General features: G+C 27.9%; 1 protein-coding gene across 2 annotated transcripts in view; it reads right to left on the reverse strand.

The window, feature by feature from the left end:
• LOC107445726 (neuroligin-4, X-linked) overlaps positions 1 to 20744 on the reverse strand; it is a 195813-nt gene that overhangs the window by 75308 nt on the left and 99761 nt on the right. For both annotated transcript variants that reach the window (XM_016060199.3, XM_016060198.3), the window contains exon 2: positions 703 to 852. In XM_016060199.3, the coding sequence (XP_015915685.1) occupies positions 703 to 852 (150 nt within the window). The remainder of the gene's footprint in view (positions 1 to 702; positions 853 to 20744) is intronic.

Below are 20744 nucleotides of genomic sequence, written 5' to 3' on the forward strand. Positions count from 1 at the left end.
GTAAGTTTAACAAAATGCAAATCTAACCTTACTATGAAAATATCTAATAATCATTTTCATGAATAACATATCTTCTATCTTTTAAAACGGTGAATAAAAATTGTCTAAACGAACAGTTAGAAACAAATTAAAAATTAGTCTTTCTGTCCCCAAAACATTCTTTACTATTTAGTAATTAATTGATTTGTCATTTAGCTGCATAAAATATTGTGGAACAATTTTGTAAACCTTATAAGAAAAATTAAGAGAAATTTTAACATATAAGTAACATTATTAGAATTGCCCCCGGTAGTTTACTCACCTTCTTATCCTATTGGCGTAATGACTCTTACTAAGACAAAATAATCACAGTGTGTTATTTTAATGACATAAAATAAACAATCGTGTTCATTTTACGAAAACATCTTATTTAAATGAATAGTTATTACTAAACATTTTTCATTACCATACCATGAAGACTCAAATCTTATAACTAACATCTGTTTTAGTTTGTTTTCTACTCAAAAACAGAATAAATACTTAAATGAAAGAGTTCCATTTCGGATAACATTTATTACTTTTCATTTCTTTAGGAAGATCACGCAAAGGAAGCAGCAATTCCATTATCAAGGTCTGTTAAGAGTCCCTAAGCTTTGTCAACTCGACAAAGAAGTGAAGCGATTTAATTTCAAAATTTATTACTGAAGAGTATATCCTACTTACCCAAGATCCCAAGCCTGTAGTTAAGGGTAATGACAATAACTTCTCCGAATCCAGCGAGGACAGTTCCATCGTAGGGATTTCCGGAACTCCATTCATAAGAATCCCCGTGTATGAAGACAATCACTGGTAGTCCTCTCAACTCTCTTTTCGCTGAAAGAATACGAATTATTTATAAACTAAATAACAATTGCACGAAAAGTTATAAATACACTCATGTTTAAAGATTAATGTCCGCTTATATCATGAAGCTTTTAAGTTTCTTCATCATATTTCCTCTATTTTACGAGTGTTAAATTGATATATCCATAGCAAGGTTTAAAAGTTTTCAAATATACAACTTTGTCAACTAAGAATTTTAACGAGAAGCTTTGAATGCAAGTAACTATGATTTCAATTACGTTGACCAACTGCAAGTCTAGATCGCCATATTTCAGTAAAATGTTGATAAATTACGCTGGGGAACTTTTTTTTTTCGCTTTCTGTTGCAATAGATTTTTAACAGATTTTAGATACTTCTGTTTCGCTGATTCTGCAATCAGTTCCTCTCTCCAAGCTGCAGTATTTTTTAACAATGATAGTTTTAGTCTATTTTTTGTCGAAACGAACGAATCTAAAAATATAATATGTAACAGGGGATAGCATAAGTATTGCAACAAACTTAAAGGGAAGTTAGGGCACATCATCCGGAATAAAATTACATAGGAGCTCATGCCACGGAAATATTAGCATACGCCGCTAGAGGCGCTTCCTTTCGCTCCCTTCGTGTGATTTTGAACTGGTAGTAAAAAGGAAGCACCCTTAGCCGCGTATGGTGGCACAGAAAATAGCGAATCTCATATACTTAATAACCGGGCACTGCTTTTTCTATCTCTTCTTTCAGTTGCACACTATACCGAAAGCTTTTCTTTTGTCAAAATCTTTGACGAATTCTTGAGCTGACTGGATTTCATTTAATAGAAAAAATTAAGTTGTGGACTTCAGATAAAAACTACAATCTCTTAAAGCAGTAATATTAAAATTTATTTTGTTGAAAAAGTTGCATTTATTGTGTTTAAACATTCCATTCTCGAAACTACCTTTTTAAATCATTGAAAAATAGGAAGCCAGTTTAAAAATTTTTTTTTTCGTAACTCGCACGCATATTTTCATTTCGAGAGGTCATTTAGAGTAAGCGATTTAACCAGTACTGACAAGTTTATTATTTTTGCTGGCAATTTTGTCTAGTTTTCGATTCAGGAAAATAAAACAGTATCTAAATTCATTTAAAAATGAATTTTTTATTCAACTATCAAATAACTCCTAATTTCGATATTGCGTGACTAAAGTGAATGAATTCTTGTTCAAAATATTGTTCACTTTTTTTCTTTTAACTAAAGAAATACATAAAACACTTTTGATTATTTACAGGAAGACTTTAAGGATGATTTATTTTTAATAAAAAAAAACATTTTATGTTGCATATTTATTATAAAATGTATCTATATAAACTAATATTTTTTCTTTTTAAATTACAATAGAAAAATTTACCAGATAATCAGTACAAGGAACATTTAATCAAAGGCTGTATTAGTGCTTCTTAGAAGCTAAATAGTATTTCTTAGATTCTATTTTACTTAGATTTCTAATTCCATTTTTCAAGATATATGGATATGTTTTTGAGCGTATAATCAGTAAGTAATTTCAATTAATCAACTGCAATATTAAGGAGAAAACCTGTGAAATATTTTTAAGCACGTAAAGGCTAGCAAATATTAGTTTTTGTGACAAAAATTAATTGCAAAAATGTGTAAACAAAATAACTATGAGGCTGATGTTCACATCACGTGAAGAAAAATTAGGCATTATAAGTTAATATACAATTCATATTATTCGATTTATAAATATAGATAAAATTGCTTTTAAGTATTCACATTACGTACACACCTATTTAAGGGTTAGATACATGCTTACAAATAATATTTTATTTAAATGCCTATCGATTCAAATGTTTAGTGTGAGGGATTAGTGAAATTGTATAAAATAAAAACCTAATATTGTAAAGGAAAATTAATAACCTAACAGCATTGATTGTAATTAAATTATTATCGAAGTTAAAAGCATTTAATATTTTTCAATTACGACGATGCGATAAAAAGTCTTCAAACTAAAATTTTAGGTATTCTAATGATCAAGTTTAGCAAATACGTCCACAGAATAATAAAACTTTCATCAAAGGTGTATTTAAAGCTTTTACTTAAATTAATCAACATGTTATTGTAACACATGGTAGAAGAGCAACAATTTCATCTTGGAATCATAACAATCACATCTTGGGTTCATGAAGCGTTAATTTTTGAGTGAAACAAAAAAGGATTTCCTTATATGCGCGTTAAGTGATTATGAATTAGAAATGAGTCGTTCCCAGTTTTTTTCTTGAATGTAGGACAAAATCTAGGTAAAAAGTGCAATTATCAATAAAATTATTTTCATGCACTCATATTTGGTAGTAAGATATTTCAGACATAGATACATATTTATAAAATATTTTGGGCACAGATATTTATTAATTTCACACATCACGTGTGGTACAAAATAGTGGAATCACCCTACTCCTTTAATATAAGCGAAAAATTATTTTTCATCCAAACTTTCAAACATTCATTAACTCCGAATAGTACCTTCATTTGAGGTTACTTAATCCGTGTTTCAATTTTAGACAGCTGCATATTAACAACATTTATTTTAGAGATTAATTAATTCTTGTAAACTTGGGTTTATAGCTGCACCCTATATTATGTGTATGAAAGTTTTCGAAAAAGTACATGTTAAAGATTTTTAAAAAAAAGTATTTAAATAAAACAGGATTGCTTAAACATGATTGCCTTCAATATTAAGAAACTTATGTTTAATTTCGATAAAAAAAAGTCAAGATGTTTAATTAATTGATTGAAGTTCAGTTAAATTTCAAAAGGAAAAGTACAGGGTGATTATAAAATACATTCGCCGACTCATACCGTTTGAGTGAAACAAATCAAAATTTGTGTATAGGTATTTTGAATTATGCACTCAAGAATGATGTTAAAAGCAATTGTGAAGCTTTACAGTTACAGTTACAGTGAAAAAATTTCAAAATTTTCTATTAGCAACACCAATTTTTTTTTTCTTTTTTTTTTTGTTAAAGCGTAATCTTCACATAAAAAAAACTAATTTGGAGTTCTAATAATTCTTTTAGCTCAAAAAATTATGTCACTAAGTTTTTGCCAAGTGTCGCCTTTTTCGTGTCACTGCATTATGACCGTGAGAGCTGCGGAATCGTTTTTCAAATCATTCTTGAGCGCATAGATCATAACACCTAATAACAAAATTTTACGATGTTCCTTCAAACGGTATTCTCTCCATCCGTTGGCAAAGTTATTTTATAATCGCCATGTATATCATCTTCTAATGTTCGTTACAGACAATAAATTGTGATAATGTATGCAATATATATATATGCAACTCGTCGCCAAACGAGTGAAACATCCACAAAAATGGTTTTTAAAATTTGCTTGGTTAAAAAATGGCTAATGGTTAATGCTAAATTGTTAAAAAAATTTATGATTTAAAAAATGGTTTATAAATAGTCAGTATATATTGCGGAAAAATTTACTCCAATTTCAGCTCTGGAAGTAACAAAAGTATAAAAGAAAATAAATATTTTACATAATCAACTTTGAGTTCCTTCAAAAATGTAATTTCCCGTAACACCCTTTGTTTTCAAACGTTTATAAATCAATTCAATATAGTGTTGATAAATTAGTTAAATAAAATCTTCTGGAAAGTGACACGTGTTCTAAAAGGCTCTGAACAGAGAAGTTGGATACTAGATCTCTTTGCTACTTCTTTGTATGTAAGGTCAAAGGGGGAAATAAATCTTTGACACTTGCTTTACATCTAAATGCTTTGGCTGTACAGCGAAGTCAAATTAGTTACCTTCGTACTTATAGCTTTGGTCCCTAATTAAGATTGCCATTAAGATTAGTCTGCGTTGGGCAGCGGCCAACCGATAGGAGAATGATGAATGGTCGAAGTATTGGGATGTTAGCTGAACTAATCAGGTTATCGAAGAGTTTATCGCATGACTGCGAATGGATAAGGTTAATTTTTATAAATTATGTGTAAATTTAAGAAAAAAATGTTCGTATTAAATTAAAAACTGTATGGAAGCATTGGAATTGATTTTTATATATTTTAAAGCACTTTTTTTCTCATTTAAAATTATATCAACATTTCATTCAACAACAAGTTCAAACATTTGCAATCTAAGAGTATTGGTGGACGTAAACATTTAAAGCAGGTTTAGTGTTTACTGTTTTGCTTAAAAAATATTAAATGCTGAAAACCACTGCTAATAGGCTTAAAATTAAGTTCAGTTTTTAAAATACACTTATTTTTAGATAGGAAAAGAATCTAAAATAATAACGAATTTAAAATTGTCCTTTCTGTTTAGTCGATATTATATATACAGCGAGTTCGAAAAACATGATTAAACGCATTCAACAAAACAAAAGACTTTAAGAGCTCTTTAACAACTTGAAAATCTTGACTCCAATATAGAAAAGAATTTTCTTATTTTTTTTTTAATTAATTTTGCTAAACTAAGAGTTTAGTACTCAATAAAAAATTTAAAAAAAAACATTTGCTTGTAGCGCTTAGATTTATGAAGATTGATAATTAGTATTTTGGGAATTTCAAAACTGTTTTGTTCTAAACCTAAAACAATCTAAATTTATTTTAATTATCTAAATTTATTATGTTCTAACCATTCTATTTATATAAAGTTCATTTAACATAAAATTTATTTAACTAATGACCAAGGAATGTTGCAAAAGAACATAAAAAATTTCATAAACACAAATTACTAATGATACTGTTCGTAATGTACAAACACCATCAACTTGACACAATTAAGTTGATTTATTTTTCAGTTTTTATGGTGCATTTTTTCTAACATATATTTTAAAGAAACCAGTTATAAATCGTACCTTAAATTCAAAGTAATATAATTTAAACCAGACAATGGCCAAAGCGAAACATATCAATACACTGGTTAAACTAGTGTATTGATATATTTTGCATTGGCTATATTAATGCAATTTTAGAAAGCACTTTTTTTTCGGATATAATCGTGTGAGCTGATTACGAGATTGCATCTTTTCCGAATTTCACTTTATTTTCTATCTTTTTTCAGACTTTATTTTTTTTAAATTTGTGAATATTTTTTAAAAAGATTTTTCAATTATTTTTTTTTCTCCTTTGGGAAATCTTTATATTTTTTCCTTGTTTTCTCTAAATTTTTAACTTATTTTATGAGTTCTATGTACTTGATGCCGATGCGTGGTGAATAAAAATTTTTTTTCGTATTTTTCGTCGTTAATCTCTCATTTTCTTTTTAATTAAAAAAAAACAAACTTCATACATTTTCAATCAATTTGCAGTTAATTAAAAAATAAACTAAATGAAATGTAAAAGACGAATCATAAGTTGATATTTCTTAATTAAAGAATGGAAAATAGAAAATAAGTTTATGCTTTAATCTAAATAAATGTTACTATTTAAGCATGCACGTTTTCAAAGCTGCATTTGAACGAACTTTATAAATGACAGTTTGACAACAGGAAATAATTAGAATTAGCTTACATTTTAAAATATTTGAAAATACATTTTAATCAGGTACTACTTTTAATTTAGCAAATAATTGAGTACGAAACACTATTGTGATTTTTACAAAACACCTTATTTTTCTAAGTAAAATTGTTGATCGCAACCTGAATGAAGAAAAGAGACCAATTTTTTTATTCAAAATGTTAAATGAAATTAAAATAGTTTTTAAATATTTTTTTGAAATTATAACGCTGATAATGAATAATAGAAAAGACGCTTCTTGAAAATAGTAGATTTGAATATAATTTCAAAGTATAATTTTTCATCCTATATTCATTTATTAATGTTTCGGTTATTTATTGATGTTTCGTTTTATTACTTATTAATGTTGATGTTCGTTTTTAAAATATGAAATACTGATTTCTGAAAGCAAGATGATTACATATTTATCAAATAAAATTACCCTTGATTTACCAAAACGCAATTCTTTAAACTTTATAAATGCAATCGAAAATTACCTACATAATAAAAATTAGTAACATAGTGGAAAACTAAACTCTAATAGCACATCCAATCCAAAATATAAAACTGTTTAATGATTATAGCTAAGTATTTTAATTCTTTGGACCTTCTTTGTGGGTTTAAAAGCAAAACTATCTAAAGAAGATCGACACAAGACAAGATATGACCATTATTACCGATAAAAGTTTGAGTTTAAGAGAATTTTTATTTTATTATTTTATACTAGTCTTAATGCTTGATCTAAAGAATGGTGAATATGATTTTTAGGAGTCTTGGACTGTCTTTGAAATTTCATCATTGGAATTTTTTTTAACTGATAATGGTTGATTGAAATTTTTTTCCAGAAAAGATGATGATGTTGGTTGTTTATTTCATGTTACATAATAGTTCATTTTAGTGAGTTTTTAGTGCCGATCAAGAAATGACGGGTTTATGTGCAGTTGTTTATTTACTGACTACTTAGATCAATCTTCCGTTTGTGACTATGAGGTTCTTGATGCTCAGCAGAAGGCTTTGTTCACTATTTAGCCAAAGATATCGTCCTGTCGGGTGCTGAGATTCTTTTTCTGTCTTCAGGTATTTTTTCATGCACTCACTACGAAGGACAGCTTAAATGCAGAGAGAATGATAGCACTCCGGCTTTAATCAAAGAACAATGGAACTTCAACATACTCTGAGTGCTGATCTCGTGAACTTTTCATCATTATTTTTTGGATGAAAAAGACCCGTAGTTAATATGGATAAATCCTGTTTCAGAAGCACTTCTGTTGTGATTTAGTAATTACCTGGAAAGTTCTAAAAAAATTTTTAGAGAAAATTCATGTAATTGATGTTTGAACTGAATTTTAGTGTGGTTTTGAAATTTGAAGAAGTCATTAAATGTTCATTTTTTTAGTCATGTAACCTTTCATGATCAAAAGATCAGTCATGAACAAAATAATCCAAAACACAATACTACACCAGCTTTCTCAAGTTTTTATAGCTGCTGTGGTTTTCATTTTTTATAGATGCTTTCGTTAAAAGATAAACTATTAGTTTTTATAGAGCTGGTTTTTTAATTATGCAGATTAGTACATTAAAGTATATTAAAACAAAATAGTTAACTGCAATTTTCACGCATTAACCAATATAGTACTGAGTACGGACATCATTCGGTCGCATAATCTAGTGTAAAAGCACCATGACCGGAGATTTCTCTATCAGTAAACGAGACAGAAAGTGTTATGAATAATCTGCTTCGATCATAGTCCGGAAAGAAGTGGAGGTGATGATCAAAAACTCTAGAACCTTCTTTGGAAGAGGGGACACTTTTAGTTAAGTTTCTAAAATAAATGCTGCTCTGAATTGGTTAGTTTTTAAGTTAGTTAAATGGAAAAATATATCATAACTGATTTAATGTTTTTTTTTTGAAAATTTAAATGTTTTTCAAAGCAAAATCTAATCTATTGTGTTCATTTTCTTTATTTTTGAAATAAGTAATGCCCAATCTTTTAAAATAATGATTTTCCGATCTTCGTTTTCTTTCAAATACTTAAAAAAATTACCCAATAAACATTTCAGTTTTAAAAAAACTAATAGTTTCAAAAATCGTATGCTCTGTCCAATCTCATAGTTTTTCTTTGTTATACACATTGGTCATTTTATGTCTAGTATACAACCTTTCATGATTTTTTTTTTCATTAGATTTTAATTGACTGCATTGTTAAGTAATCTTTTAACCTGAAACACATATGTGCATTTTTAAAGAATAGAAATATATCAAATAAATAAAATATAAGGACTATATTATAAAAATATCCAGAAAATTCAATAGAAACTGGAATGTCTGAACCCTCTCTATCTCTTTGACAAGTTTGCTCCACATGCAGCCCACCTACTTATTTTTGTTGTTGCTCCTTCCCATTATCTTTATAGTGGAAAAAAATATATTTTAATGTTTGGAAAATACTCGTTCACCTTTCTTTTTGTTCTAAGTTGTAAATAATACTGCTTCAGGTTTCTTTTGAAAGTTTACGTCATTTTTAAATTTACGTTATCGTTGTTTGTTACCACATTTGAGTGATATAATACTTTTTCTGCTCTCAAACAAATTAAGTCAAAAAATAAAAATTGAATTAGAAATGCTACTCTAGAATCAAACATTAGACTTTGCCTAACTGGACTTACCGTGGACATTGATAAATTTGTATCATGAAAGCAGTGTCAATCATCACATTGATTTCCCCACTGTAAAATGAAGTGCCATAATAAACTAGTATAAATTTATTTTAGTGAAAATTTTAATATATCTTTCTTTTAATAAAATATGTGCTTTGTTTGGTTTCTGGAACATCTCTGGTCCTTGCATTTTTATTCTAAATTTTGATGGGCTCTCAGGTAACTAACAGTTGAACCACACTGTTTTAGACTATTACCCCATGAAGAGATGAGCGATTGTAGATAACTGACTGAAACGTCTTATTGAATAAAACGAAAGCTATCGTGATTTTCTATAAACGTATTTTTCTGGTATAATTTACCGTAAAAGTTAATTTTAATGTAAAGATTAAGTATATACACTTTCGAAATTTCGACATATACACTTTCGAAATTTCTTAAATTCCCTACTATGTTTATTTCAATAATAAATACAGTATATTTTATTCTTATTAAGCAAAAAATCTATAAAAAAAAGCAGTATAAAAGCAACAATAGATAGATAAAAATGTCATTTGTTGATTTCAATAGATACACAAAAATGGCAAGCAGCGTATAAGTAACAATACATAGACAGAATGGCATTTGTTCCAAAAGCTAAGACGTAAAAGGTTTATAATTATCATTAAAAAAACTTTCATGCACTTCGCACCTTTTCTATGAACAAGATTCTTTCAGAAAACATTGATCACACTTTTTTCCGAGTTTTATTTCTTTTATAAAAAAAAAGTCTATCCTCACTTTTATTCCAGCTTCGCGTAGAATTCCTTCTTTAATGTAAATAAAAGTAAATAAAAAAGAACTTAAACTCAAAATAGAACTTCTTTCCATCAAGGCTTTTTCCTTTACTTTTTTCCAAAATCTTAGAACTACTAAAGAAAAATGGAAAAATATTCTGACATGTGGGGTAGTTCTTCAATCAGCAAGAAGAATAAAAGATGAGACAAAAATGTTCACGACATACTATTTTGTTTTTCCCGTTTATGCAGGAACCGAAATATAAATCGAATTTATGGCAGCGGCAAGCTATCAAAATATACATGTGTAAGTACAACTTGGATGTTGTTTGATATCAATGTGGAGCATTTATGAAAAATTGATTTTATATAGTTTCCAAAAAATAATGCATTTGACAGTGTTTGTGCACCGTGAAATGGTCTGTATGATATGATGTTGAATATTTAACGTTTCGTGAGAAAATATGTGAAGATATTACGTACAAATGTTTTTTTCTTAAGTTTAGCTAATAAATATAAGCATCTCTCTGTTTTAAAACACAAATTTTAAGCTATTAATATTGACCAACAAATGATTACAGAAATGCGAAAAAAATATATAATTACTAGTTATTCTCAATTTACAGAAACGTTTTAAAATGTCCCATAATTCTAATTGGATTAAGTTAAATGTAGGGTTTGAAGTACAATGTTCAAAAAATGATAAGATGTACTAAATTAATTCCAAAGTTGATTTTCGATGCACTATTGGAAGTTTAAATCGTTTATAACTGTTTTATTAAGTTTAGAAGATTTTTTTTTTAGCTTTTGATGGTACTTCTAACACTCTTTGCCGTTTAAATTGATTTCATACAAATAATTGTTTTCATTCAAATAAGTTTTTTTTATCTATTCCATGTATCATTTTATTAATTTCTCGTATTTTATGAGGATAAATTCGTAGCATAATTCTCAGACCAATCCATACAGTGCAGGAAGATGGACGCTCGAGAACAAGTTATAATGCCGGTACTTTTTTTCCGTAATATCCATTTTTATCGGAACATGTTGCGAAACAAATTTTCTGAAGTACCATAATGTTTACATTAACAATTACCCTAAAATCATTATTATAATTAAATAAATATTACAGTAAAAATACAGAATTATTATACTTTTCGGTAAAAAATGATTTGGATAATGTCAGTAGGGGAGAGTGGGGTCAATTGTAACAGGGTACGATTGTAACAGAGCAAAAATTTCGAGTGTCGGGTTCTAGATTTGGTTCCTAGGTGGCGCACAAGGTGTATTTAATAAATCTACATGTACACCCCTGATGGCAACCATTTTTATGTACTTTTGAAAGAGTTACATCACAAAAGATATTTTCACGCCACGCAAGTACTTTTTTTGGTATTAGAATATTATATTGTAACAAAGTAATTTTGTTTAAACAAATAAAAATTAGTAACCGAATATGTAAGTGGACACCTTAATTAACATTTCAATAAAAAAAAGATTAGTTTTGCTAATTAACTAGCATTGTTTTTAACAAATGAAGCTGAAATGGCGTCTTGGGGACAATTGTAACAATAAGTAAAGGGACGATTGTAACAGCTGAAAATAAATAATCTTATGTTTACAAACCATTACTTAACTCTTTAAGAACCACCAATAGTTTCCTATATCATTTATATTATGTTGCATGTGCATTATTTTATTTGTCACCTTTCACAGCATAAATTAAAATTTTTAACCCCTTAAAGTTAAAAGTTTAACCCTTTAGGTCTCTGCTCATTATTATTTTTACTCCTAAAATATCACTACTATTTTGATCAATAAAAAAATATATCACAACTATGATAATATGTATAATTAACTATGTTTTAGTTGAATTTATGAACTGTTACAATTGACCCCGTAAGTGGGGACAATTGTAACAACTGCACGACTGTCAAAAATTGTTAATAACTAATATAATAATATTTAAAATCAGGTATTTATTTTTTTTCTAGTAGAGGATAGTCTACTTTACTCGTTTGTCAATTAATACTAATAATATATTGGATTTTTTGTTAGTTAAAAATAGTTAAGTAAAAAATTTTACAATTGACCCCACTCTCCCCTACTTAATACTGTAAGATGATCCGAAATATTTTTCATTGTAATCCATGTTGCTCATGGGATACAATAGTGGCACAACTCAAAAAACACGAGTTTTGGACTAAGAACAGGTGTAAAGAGGAAAATACACATTCTTTCAGCAGCATTATTTGCACAACTCATAATTTAGCTTCAAGGTAATTTTCTTTTAAGCAAATGAAAGCATTTCGCATGCATTTTGCTTAGCAATGAAAACTTTAAACCCTCTTATCTCAATACTATCTTTTGAGTTTTGCTGCTATTGCAGCCCATGAGCGATATGTGGAAAAGTTTGACAGCTAATCCCACAATGATTTTACTTTTAAAGTACCTTAATGAAACCTAGAGACGATCAACTAGATGATTGAATGACATCAAGAAACATTTGAAAACTTTGAAAATTAAAAGCTGGTAAAATGACATAGCAGATAAAGATAGATGAAGCAGGAAAGAACAAGCGTGAGTGGGGTAGCTTAGCCTGGTAAGAAACAGTTGAGCAAGCGAAGAAGGATAAAAAAATTATTGTATGTATATTTCCTTTCTTATATGTTTAAAAACATATTGTTAAGGCGTTGAGTGTTTTCTTTGGACTTTATGTTATAAAGTGCATTTTTGAAATTCTAATTTCTAATGTCACAATTCGTGATGTCACAATTCCTTCGATCCACTAAGATTGAGTCTTAGAGCGTGAAGAATCGATCATTACATCAAAACTTATTCAGGGTGGTCTGTTTATAATATTTTTGTGCACTAAACAATTAAAAATTACTACAACTTAACTGAAAGTTTCAAAACTCAAAATCATTTAGATATTAAATATATATCTGCGGATTGATTATGCAAGTATTTTTAGGTAAGAGTTAAACGTTAGGCATTTATTTAAATAAAGGCAGTTTAAACAAATACATTAATTTTTATAAATATATACCTTTGTTGGGTTTCTTTTAAAATGTTTTATCTACTTCAAAATATAAGTATTTTTATAAAATTCGAGGAAAGAGAATATTATTCTTAGATAATAACGTGATATTTATTTTGGGAGTAGCTGTATGTTGGCACTTAAATTAAAACGACACAAATAAATGATATAAAGTTAACTGAATTATTTAAATTATGTCCTTTTTCAACCGAATGCAGACCCGCAGTGGACTGATCGTTAAGACACGGTTCCCAGCAGATCACCGAAGTCAAGCATCACTGGCTGCGGTCAGTGTACGGGTGGGTGACCACTTGGATCAGTCTGCGTAGGGACCGAGGGTGTGCGGTATTGGTCCTCCTTAAACTGTGCTACCGTAAAGTGCTCGACTTCGCGCGAAAGGTCGTCGGGCTACCGAAGCGGGGTGCCATCCCCTCCGCAGAGGATCAAAATTATGATGGCATATCTTCGGATCATCCCCCGGGATGTTTCCCAGACCGTCGCCAATAGCCCATTGTGCAGCTCTAGTGCGACGTAAATTAACAACAACAACTTCAACCGAATGCGAAAATAATATCTCAGAAGAAGACATCACATAAAATTCAGAATCGTTTACATAATTATTAAGTTATTTTTACCACTTTTTTCAGAAAGTTAATAAGTAATGATTTAAGAAATTAATTTTATTTTTAATATGCATACCCTCAAATTACTTTTAGTGGAAGATGTGCTAATATGATTTGACTGATAAACACAGATTAAGTCAACTAAAACTCTACTCCAATTTTAGTTAACTAATCAACATTTCACGTCGCATAATTCAAAAGCTCTTCTCGATTATTTAAAATTTCAGCTGAAACGCAAAGTTTGCCATTATAAATAAGCTAAAGTATCATAAGAAAAGTCATTACTTTCGTAAATATTTCCCTCAAAACATTTCAATCGAAAAAACTATTAAAACAATTTCTAATTTCCAATATAAACGCGATTTCATACAGCTTTTCTTATTTAATGAAGTGAAAATTGTTTTGACCTGCGGTTGAAGTGTACGAAAACAACTGTTCAAAGAAATTTATGATATTAAGACCAAAATTTCAACTGCAAATTGCTAAGCCATTGATCGGAAATAAAGCTATGGCATTACAAGAGTAATGTCCAAGCTACAGAAAAAATCTCATATTTCTTACAACTGCTGTGGTAAATCTCGTGGACAAGCACAAAACTTGGAAAGGAAATAAAGATAATATTCTTCTGAGACCTGGCAGTACAAGTGTAATGGCCACTTAAATATCATGAAACATGAATCACAAGATCTCTGGCTTTGCTGTTTGCTAAAAGAGGGAGCAATATTTTTTCTGTTATTATTTTTATTTATATAATACGTATTTTCTCTCTCTTGCACATAAAAGGAAAACGCCTTTTCCTTAAAATACTTAAAATTTGTAAATGATTGTTTCATGCGAAAAATTAGGAACATTTTATTATACTCTATTTTATTTTTTTTATTTTATTATACTCTATTTTTAACACAAGTTTGTTCAATTTTATCAAGTAAAAAAAAAAAATTCTTAACTGAAGTTATTATAAGTTAAAAAAATATATTGAGCATTAATGTAACACGCTGCCAATAATTACGATTAACCCATAGATCAACAATTATTAAAAAGAGTATTACAAAAATCAACTTGCTTAAAATTTGCCTATGAAAATGTCGATAATCGTCACACGTCCTATTTGATTTTACAAAAGCATTTGCTACGAACTTCAATCAAATTAAACTTAACATTTTGATGTCATTACTTATGCAATCTGAATTTAAAAATATTTTTCTTTCCATAAGTAACGATTTCGTAAAGAAAATATTCCTCAACAACATTAAGTTATTGTTTTAAAAGTAATGATATATGATGAACAACTTAAAATAAATAATTTCATATACAATCTTTAACTTTTAAACATGATCATTAAAAATGAAGTTTACATCATTAAAACTGCAAAGCACATTACTACTAATGAGGAGAGAAATTCATATTTTAAAAATCTTTAGTTTTTATGTTAAATATGTATATTTTTTGTAAATATAGCATAATTTATTTCTTTAAAATCTAGCATGAACAATCGTTTTTAAATATCAAGTTTGATGTGATTTTAATGAATATTGCGTGACATGCAACGGAATAACAGATAAAATTTTGATTTACTGTATGCATTTTTATGCAAAAATATACATATTTAGATAGATTATTTAAGTAAAATGTTTATTTAAGAATTGGATTTGACTTAAACAAAATACGAGTTTACGTTGAAAGGACAGATTGCTAAATCCACATCGAATATAATTTTTTTTAAAAAAATATTTAAATAATTAAAGAAATACGCCTATTTAAATGCAGTCTTGCGTCAATCATCAACTATAGCAATCTAGTTGAGCAATACGGAATGGGCCATTTTTCTCGATTCATATTTATAATTTTTTATGAGGAAGTAACATATATACTTCTGTTTTTATATTTTCATGAATCAAAAACGGAGAAATATATAAGTAAAATCTTAAAAAACTATGGAATTCTAACATAATTTCTTAGTTAATCAGCGGGAATAACGTGAGTTATATTGTTTCCAAAGCAAAAAAAAATATGAAGTTGAGAATAATAATATTCCTGGTTTAAATATGTTCTATACCACCATTTAAAAGCGCTTATGACACAGTCGTTACTTGTCTTTATTAATTGCACACCATCTACTATTACGACTGCATAAAACAAAAATTCTTTTACAATCTCTACTTTAGAAATATTAAATATACGGGCGAAACCATACGAAAGTTTCATTATTTGCACTTCATTGGCTAATCAAATTGTATCCGCTAGAAGAGTCTAGTCAGGACATTTTTTATATACTTTTTCTCTATAATTCGCTTCAATAGTTTTTAATACAATTTTTTTCTGATCTTCAGATTTTTAGAATAAATGGAGCGGAACTCTCTTCTAGAGATATAAAGCTAAAATTTCTTAATATTTTATTAGCTTTGACTTACATTAACTTCAAATTTAATATTCATAGCACTCTTAAAATGATAGAAATTAAGAAGGAGGAATTTTTTTTGCGAAATGCACTAGGTGGATCAACTGGAAAATCATGGGTTTCTCTGAAAGCAGGATATTTATGATTTCCAAGAAGTGCAGTTGTTAGGTCCTTCTACAGATCATGCTTGCTTGTTTGCTTATTTGTAACGGCTAAAAAGTCTTAGTTCTCTTTTTTGCTCTTCGTGTGGACAAGATCAATTCAGATGCCTCTCACCTTGGCACGTGTTCAGTATTTATGTATTTAAACTGTAAAATTCCGAGTTATTATATGGCAAGATATGTAATATATTTTTAGAACTAAATATAATCTATCGCTCATCGGCTGCAATAATGGTACATCTAAAAAAACACGTGTTTCGGACTAAGAATAGGTGTAAATATGAAAATACACGTTCCTTTCAGCAGCAATACTAGCACAACTCATAATTCAACTTGAAGATAATTTTCGTTTAAGCACACTAAAGTATTTCTTATGCATTTTCATTAGCAATAAGAACTTTATGCCCTCTTATCTCAAAGCATGATTTCCTGAGTTGTGCCGCTATTGCAGCCCATGAGCGATATAAAGCTCAGATTTATTGCATAAGCAAGAGTTATACAGTATAAAACTAGATTTAAATGTATCGGGAATTATGTAAAGAAAAGACTTAAAATTATAATTTTAATGCATCATAGTTTTTTATTTTAGAAAGTATCTATTTTTTTCAATTATTTATATTTGTGAAATTTTAGGAGGCTAAAATATAACTGTAAAATTATTTTATTAAAAGTAAAAATCTTAACCCTTTATTTACCAAACTTATTTAAAAATTATCAAAAATGTGCGAAACTTTTTGTTCCATTAAATAATGTCTAATTTGCACTTTGGACTTTCTTTATATTCATTATTATTTTGTCTTTTTTCATGAAATTTCCAATTTAGGACTTGCATTACGCTATAAAATTTTAATTAAAGTTAAATGTTTAATACTTTATTTTACAAGTAGTTGAAAATGATAATGACTCCTTAAAAAAATATGAAAATATTAGTTTCAAAATTGATGCAGATGTAAAGCTGAAAATTGAGAAATCATAAAAGGGCGTCCTCGAACACAAAATCAACAACTAATTAGATTCATAGGTGATGCTCAACTTCAAATAAACGTATGTTGTAAGCAAAAAGTCATATAAGAGGGACAGAAAAGTTCCGATGGGATGTTTTGTTCCGTTTTAATGCAATGTCAAAGTAATATTAGTGGGACTTAAAAGTTTCGTCCGTACATAAAGGGTTAAATATATGAGGGTTAAAATTTAAAAGTAAAATTTAGAAACTTTGTTCTTCAATTTCTGTATATTATCCAAATAATAACTAAGTGATACGATTATATTCACTCCTTAAAAGTAAACTTCAACCATCCAACTGAAAATTTTGTTGCTGATTTTCTTAATTTTCTTTCGTTATACTGTAAGTAGTTTTAATGCAAAAAAGGCTTCAGACAATACTTTTAGACTGCACGAACAAAAGAATTCTGAAAACAATTACCGTACTGTATGGTAATGAAATTTCTGCCAAAAAGAAACTATAATTTTAGTCAATAAAAACAAATTTTACTGTACTCAAATCATTCATTTTGTAATGTTTCTATTCATATGGTAAAGGTTTGATGGAATTTCTGTTTTTTAAAGATATATTTCTTATAACTTCACAATTACTAAAAATGCAACACTAAAATATAAATTTGGCGGAATAAATGCTTTTATGCCATGTTCGAAGGTATCGTGGTAAAATTATCAAATTTTACTACATTTACCACATTTTATCACACATCATGAAACCGTATGTTATTGTTAATTTGACCAAAATCTTTACTAAAGCGAGTTGGAAAAAAATTTCCGAGATTTTTGGCGTTCCCATAGTGCCAGAAGAAACACGGTGAATTTTGCTTTATTCTGGTAGCTTTGAATATATATTTTTTTTCTCAATGTGCTAAACCTTTACGTTACCACACAATAAATTTGAAAAAAAAAAGTGTCTAAACAACTGAACATAGAGCCTAAAGGTTAAAAAGAGTAAGAAATAGCTACCTTTACCGATTTTTTCGGTTAACCAAATCAATAGGTTAGAAGAAAATTCGCAGTTACTACAGTTACAAAACAGAGTTTGTTTCTCTTTTACATCTTCCATTTTTTTTCTACTTTCCTTTTCTTTGCATTAATGAGCTGGTTCTGCAATTACCATTGCTTTTGAAGGAAAGCGTCGTCTTTATAAACTTCCATAATTAAGGCTAGCCCTATGTTTAGTGAAAATTGCTTTTTCGGAGATACATGGCTTAGGGTAAAATATCCTTGTGTAAAAAAACTACTATGCAATTCAGGTTAAAAGAAAGGATAAGTTTAATAAAGCAACAAACACACCCTAAAAAAAAAGACTCGCAAAGAAACATAAAACTTCATTGCGTATATTAAAAGTGATTACTGCAGTTTTTAAAGCAATGCGGTGAGTCGTAAAATTTTTAATTAAACTACAGGTACAAACATGTGTACAAGTATTGCTATTAAGATTTTTTTTTGCATGGAAATAATTTAAAAGTTATTGATTTTTATGTCGCCATTATTTAATAAAATTTTATTGGAAATCACTTTATAAGATTTATTTGTTGCTTTGAAGGTATATTTAAAGAAATTTTAATTATTTTTTATGAAAAATATTCTCGAAATAAAGATACTTGATAAGGAGAATAAATAGACTATTTAAGTGTTTATTTCCTAAAATAAAATTCCACAATTGTTTTTGAAAAACTTAAGCTATAAAATAAGATAACATATAAATACGCATAAGTATATAGAATTTTTTTTTTCTCTTTGAGATTTTCTATGTCATTAAAAATAAATAATATATTTTTTTTAAACACCAAAGATTGAATTACTGGGATTCAATTTAATAGTTAAAAAACTTTATTTTCATCTTTAAGTGGAGAATTTATTATTGTAGTTCTGTATTCTTTATAAATTTTATATGGGAAAAAAGCAAAAAAACATCAACTTGGTTTTTATCCCAGAAATTTCAAATCGAAAATAATATCTTGTTTCATCATTATATTTTTTATTATTTATTTTATATCTGAAATAACCTCAAAATAGAACTAAAATTTCTTTAAAATTGTTCTGATTTCGAACTCAAATTTCACGTTTAATGTAATTCCTTTAAATACTTAGATAAACAAAATAATATAGAGTGCCGAAAAGGCAAAATTAAATTTCCTAATGCTTCAAGTAATCACTTTAATGATTTTCGCGTCTTTTTAAATAATATGTCTTTGATTTAAGTCTCCAGCATAAAAGATTCACTTAATTTTAGTATATACGCTGTATTATAAATGCATGAAAAATATTATAAATTACTGGAATGTATAATAAAAATGCGAGAAACTAAAAAATTTACGTGAAAATGCTTAATGTTTTGATTCTTTTAAATAATTAACTTGTTGAAACTACATCAAAAACTGTTTTCAGAAGTGAAAATTTAAGCTAAGGCTCTCATTTTCACTTATTAAATACATTTTTTAATCACTTATTATTTAAATTTTCACTTATTATTTATTTTCTTAAAAATTATGCTTTTGCCTACTTTGAAGTGTTAACATTTTAATTTTAAAAGAATGCTATCAAGAGTTGTTAAATTACTTAATTAAATGAAAAATAAAAGAACATAGAAACAATTCTTTAATTTTAAAATTGTAAGTTTTAAAAGAATAATTTTATCGAAGCATACAATTTTCAAATTGAAGGTTTAGTTTGAAATAAATTCGAAAGCTAATGTATAAATAACTACAATAATAATACAAAAATATGAATACAAATACACTATATGAGTACAATTTGTATATAGTATAAATTTATTTAATTTTCTAAATTATAACTCGCTTTGTGTAACTATTACGTTATTAGATAATTCCATTTAATTAAAGTATTTTAATTTCTGCACTTTAAATAGATAAAATAACGATAATTTTCAAGATAAATACTCCGTTTTGTCAATAATTAAGCTTCTTTGTTTATAGTGCATTTGATTTCGTACAAAGTTTAAAAACATAAGTAGCAGAATTGGCCATGGCATTTCAAATTTTACTAACTTATCAAATATAACTAACTTATGATTTTGAATAAACCCCTGCTTAGGGAAAATTTTATCTATTTCCTCTTCATTGCAATACAACTGAGAAGAGTTCTTCAAAACTCTCTGATCTTTTCAGGTATTTTCAAAGCAACGAATTTATCTGTAAAGAAATTTATTCTAGATATTTCAGATTTTCTTTTCCTTTAAGTTTGACAGTAAAAGATTAGTAGCATAACTTAAGGTCATAGAACACTAATAGATTAATAGTAATACCAATATCTTACGTAATACCGTCTTCAAAATCACTTACTGTTTACTTTTGACATTTTAATAATAACGTCGATTATTTGTTGACATTTTCAAAAATTAATAAAATATAAATATTTGTCAAATCTTGTTCTGTTTTATATATATATATATATATATATTTATGCATATAAATAAAAATATGTATTAAAGCAGGGGTCTGTTTAGAAGAAATTTGGGTCCGTTAACGGACCCTTCACAAAATATCTTTTCATAAAAACGGACCCTTCACAAAATATTTTAACTTAAAAACGGACCCTTCACAAAATATTTTAACTTAAAAACGGACCCTTCACAAAATGATTTTTCTTTTAATCGGACCCTTCACAAATTTGTTTATCTTCATTATTATTTTGTTAATCGAATAAACCCTTTCCAGGGCAGAAAACAAGAAAGATGGATGTAAACGAATTAAGTTTTGTCTTCGGCAGACGATTCTT

The sequence above is a fragment of the Parasteatoda tepidariorum genome, chromosome X1 (assembly GCF_043381705.1).
Source record: "Parasteatoda tepidariorum isolate YZ-2023 chromosome X1, CAS_Ptep_4.0, whole genome shotgun sequence".
In the NCBI taxonomy this organism is placed as follows: Eukaryota; Metazoa; Arthropoda; class Arachnida; order Araneae; family Theridiidae; genus Parasteatoda; species Parasteatoda tepidariorum.